This window comes from Fragaria vesca, linkage group LG2 (assembly GCF_000184155.1).
Source record: "Fragaria vesca subsp. vesca linkage group LG2, FraVesHawaii_1.0, whole genome shotgun sequence".
Lineage (NCBI taxonomy): Eukaryota > Viridiplantae > Streptophyta > Magnoliopsida > Rosales > Rosaceae > Fragaria > Fragaria vesca.
In genome coordinates, this window is record NC_020492.1 from 32,192,276 (window position 1) to 32,196,962 (window position 4,687).

At 38.9% G+C, this 4,687-nt stretch overlaps 1 protein-coding gene and 1 non-coding gene across 2 annotated transcripts; one reads left to right on the forward strand and one right to left on the reverse strand.

Annotated features, from left to right (window-relative positions):
- The first annotated feature begins 1,142 nt into the window (after window positions 1-1,142).
- On the forward strand, window positions 1,143-3,772 carry LOC101310192. Its single transcript, XM_004291783.1, has 7 exons — window positions 1,143-1,211; window positions 1,315-1,530; window positions 1,607-2,089; window positions 2,170-2,397; window positions 2,490-2,969; window positions 3,051-3,272; window positions 3,371-3,772. Exons 1-7 carry the CDS (start codon window positions 1,209-1,211, stop codon window positions 3,665-3,667), a joined length of 1,929 nt encoding a protein of 642 aa, XP_004291831.1. The 5' UTR covers window positions 1,143-1,208; the 3' UTR covers window positions 3,668-3,772.
- A 73-nt stretch (window positions 3,773-3,845) lies between these two features.
- Window positions 3,846-3,918, reverse strand: TRNAE-CUC. Its single transcript has one exon. It is a non-coding gene; the product is annotated as a tRNA-Glu (tRNA).
- Window positions 3,919-4,687: the final 769 nt, after the last annotated feature.

Here is a 4,687-nt window from a genome sequence, read left to right on the forward strand (position 1 = left end):
TGATGATGTTTGTTTGGATGTAGCCATATCCATCCTTCTCAGTTCTAGTTGATGATAATATGAGTCTGTTTGGTATTCATAAAGCTAGATAAGCCAGCTGAGTAAACTTTATTATTTTGTCTCATCAAGTATGTTCTCTTGTTCTGAATGTATTCGGTAATCTGTATAAAATACAAATCCTGGCTAGCTTTTATGAAACTATACATAAGCTGTACATCTATCTTAAGTTAAGAAATAAAAGCTTGTTCTACATAACATATGTAGTTGAAAGACAATATACTCATTACAGTAAATGGGAATGAATCTGTAATCTTCAATTTTGATCAGACACTGGTTTGCAAATTAGCCGATACGGTGACTTACATAGGTGAGTATGAAACAATGAATCTGGACTAATGTTCTTTGTTATCCATTGTTTCTATAAACTCGATGTTACAGTAGTGGTAAATCGGAATATCAAGAAACGAATCATAGCTAGCTAGCACACTGTCCTGCATTAGCTGAAACTAGGCTGGATAACTGTGGTCAATATAGGCAAGTGAAAATGGAATACTAACTAGATTCTTGATGGTATATATGTTGTAAAGCAGACCAGTACTGACAGAAAGAAGAACATTGCAAAAGAAATTATGAGAGCAATGATTCATGATTGGTCATGTACGTACTGAAAATTATATGGAATAGAATCAAGTTGGAATATCAGATTTTTTCAGATTACGTACGTGTGCGTGTCCAAATTATCCTGCATTATATTACCAGAAAATTAGCTTCCTATATTCTCACATCAGAAAAGCTTCCTATATTCATGATGGTGTGAGTGTGGTTGCTGATTTCTGTTTCCCAATTAGATAATGTCGTTTCGATGGAACTGTATGAGAAACAGGACAAACAAATGCTATCTAGCTAAGCAAAGATAACACTCTTTTTGTCTATATGGAGGTCATGCCATTCCTATACTATACAGGATTTGAATAATTTTGATGCTTTAACTTGGAAGCCTATCGCTCCATAGTGGAAAACAGAATTAGCTTCCTCTAAACCATTCCAAGCTACTTACTTTGTTTATATACGCACACTTTATAGTTTATACTCGGTATAAATTCCTCATTCCCTTGACACCATTCTTCTCATTGCAGCTAGCATTCAGTTTCATTCATCCACCGCCTCACATTAGCTCCCCATCTCTTTCCATTGATCACTATTCCGAAATGGTAACTAACTATACTTCTTCTGCAATTCATTCATAACTTGTTCGAGTTTTTGTTCATTTTAACTGACTAAATAGAGTACTATTTGGACATAAATTTGCTACAGAGTGCTTTTGAGGAACCGGAGAAGAAAGCGGTAGCGGTTGGACCATGGGGAAGCCAAAACGGGCTCATGTGGGATGACGGTGTTTACTCAACGGTGAGGCAGTTGGTGATAGCTCATGGCTCTGGGATTGACTCCATCCAGGTTGAGTATGATAGCAAAGGGAGCTCATTTTGGTCAGACAAGCATGGTGGAAATGGAGGCTGGAAAATAGACACGGTTAGTCCTCATTTTGTTACATGCACATTAACAATACTTTACCAACTAGCTAGCTAACTGTATATTACTACTGCAGGTGCAGCTTGATTATCCAGAAGAATTTCTGACTTCATTTCATGGATATTATGGTAAGATAAGTGAATGGGGAACGGTGTCTCTTCGATCGATTACTTTCAAGAGCAACAAAAGATCTTATGGACCTTTTGGAATGGAACAAGGAACCTATTTTTCACTCCCAGTGACAACTGGTAACAAAATTGTTGGGTTTCATGGGAAGTCTGGCTGGTATGTCGATGCAATAGGAGCTCACCTGAAGCCGGTTCAGAATGATCAAAACAACTACAAGGTAGTTATGGCTCAAACACAGTACAGTTATATGACTGGTGGTACTGACATCCCTGCTGGCTACTCACTACTCCAAAACTGTGATGTGTTTCTTGCTATAAGACCCAAGGATGACTCTGTTACTACTAAGCCTGCAGCCCCAGTGCCCAACAAAATCTATAGGCAATTTTCTAATAGTTCTGGAGACTCAAGTGATGAAGGAATCAAACACAAGGTAATTAAGACTGTGAGATCAATCTTTTTGTTTTATGTTTCTTCTATTTTAATTGTATAACATGAAGTTTCTAATTCCAGACACCAACTATTGAGAGACTTCCTTCAAAAGTTGAAGGGGTGGTAACATATGGTCCTTGGGGAGGGAGTGGTGGTTTTATGTTTGATGATGGAGTTTATTCAGGTATTCGACAAATCAAGTTGTCCAGGAACATCGGAGTTGTATACATAAAGGTTGAGTATGATTGCGATGGTGAAGCTGTATGGGGGGGCAGACATGGAGGAACTGGAGGATATAAAAGTGACAGGGTCAGTTGGTTCTTGTACTAGTATATATCTCAATTTCAAGTATGACATGCGCAGTTACTTAGCTGTTTATACATATTACAATTCTGTTGTAGATCATTTTTGATTATCCGAACGAAATCTTAACTCACATCACTGGAACATTTGGTCCTGTAATGGGGATGGGGCCTAATGTAATCAAGTCAATGAGCTTCCACACGACGAAGAAGAAGCACGGGCCATATGGAGAAGAACAAGGAACTCAATTCAGCACTCAGCTCAGAGAAGGAAAAATTGTTGGAATTCATGGGAGGACAGGTTTGTTCCTAGATGCTATTGGAGTCCATGCCATAGAAGGAAAGGTGAAGGTAGAGACTACTAAGACTAGTACTGAAACGTCACCGCCTTTGGCCCTCACAAATTCTTCTCATAATGCCATCACCGCTATGGTCCCAAAGGAACCTGCAGGTGCTGTGGTCCTAAAGGAACATGCAGGTGCTATCCTCGCAAAGGACTCTGCAGGTGCCATTACTGAGATAGATCAGCCTCACTGGTCTAGCAAACTAGTACGCACAAACAAAGGACCAGTTGAAGAGGTATGAGCATCCAACCCAAAACTAATTGACAGCGGAGTAAAGGTTGCTTGTTATGTAAGTTATTTTGTTTTTTTCGGGCAGGTTACCTGTGGGGTGGTAAAAGAACCGGCTCCATGTGGACCGGGGCCTTGGGGTGGAGATGGAGGGAGAGCATGGGATGATGGAGTGTTCACCGGAATTAGGCAGATACATTTGACACGATCAGCAGAAGGAATCTGCTCAATGCAGATTGAGTATGATCGAAGTGGTCAGTTCATTTGGTCTGTTAAGCATGGAGGCAATGGAGGCACTTCCCCACATCGAGTATGTAAACCTTTTTCCTTGATCCAAATAATCTTCTTTGTTCATTTGGAGGGCCAATATATGAACAAATCTTGCTGTTGTTGTTTTATACTTTGCAGATAAAATTGGAGTATCCACATGAAGTGCTGTCTTGCATATCAGGCTATTATAGTTGCATTAGTAAAAATGAACGACCTCAGATTATAAAGTCACTGACATTCTATACAAGTAGAGGCAAGTATGGTCCATTTGGAGAAGAAGTTGGAACTTTTTTTACTTCGACTACCACAGAGGGCAAGGTGGTTGGCTTCCATGGCAGGAGCAGCTTGTATCTGGATGCCATCGGAGTTCATATGCAACATTGGCTAGGAAGCACTCAGAAAACCTCCCGGATTTCTCTCTTCAAGAAATTCTGATCATGATCATGTCAGCACTTCAGCATGGAATAAATCTCCACTAAGCTGGGAAAAATAAGTTTTGGAGTTATCATGATAAATAATACCATTGCCTATTTGCCTTTGATGTCTTTTGCTTGTTTCATAATTCATACCATTAAGACTGTAAACATAGAATAAGAAAAAAGGCAAAAAATAATTCCGTTGCCGGGACTTGAACCCGGGTCTTTCGGGTGAGAGCCGAATATCCTGACCGACTAGACTACAACGGATTGTTGGTACACACTGCTGGAGTTTACTTTTAAATAACTATATTGTATAGATGATGCCAATTAGCTAGCTCACAGCTAGAAAGAAACAAAACGCATTGCCAAGAAAAGAAAAGAAATAAAATGGGACCTCTGTAACTTAACTTTGCATATAAAATGGTTGGTTTCAAATTTGACATGTGTTTCCAACAGGCATGCTATATCGTACGGTACAACGGAATTTTCCATAAGTGATATAACATCACCACTTTTTTTCTTTTTTTTGAAAATAACATCACCACTTGTGTTGTGGGCAATTCCAGAAACAAGTGATGTCAGAAAGAATGCAACCAAGTTGTTTACAAGTAACAAAATGGATATCTGGGGAAATCTTCATCGGCTACTGCAGCTAGCTATGGCAGACTGCTAACATATTTTATACCATGCATAGTTGCATACACAGAGTCTTGGCATGGCCCTAGATGATGGATCGAGATTCTGTGCTAGATTTTATTTCTGTAGCTTAGCTATCTTCCGCATGGGGGAACGCAAGCACCTCATGCAGGATATATCTTTTTCAATTTATTTGATATACATTGTAGAATATTCTAAAAGTTTAATATGTCTCGAGTTCTTCTCGATCATATTACTCAATTTAACATAAACCAAGACCAGAAGGGACTAGAAGGGTCTAGTTTCAATGTTTAATTACTCGATTTATACCGTGTTATATATGAGCAAATTTCATATTTTCATTTCTATTAGACTATATATTAGATCATCACCAAACTTG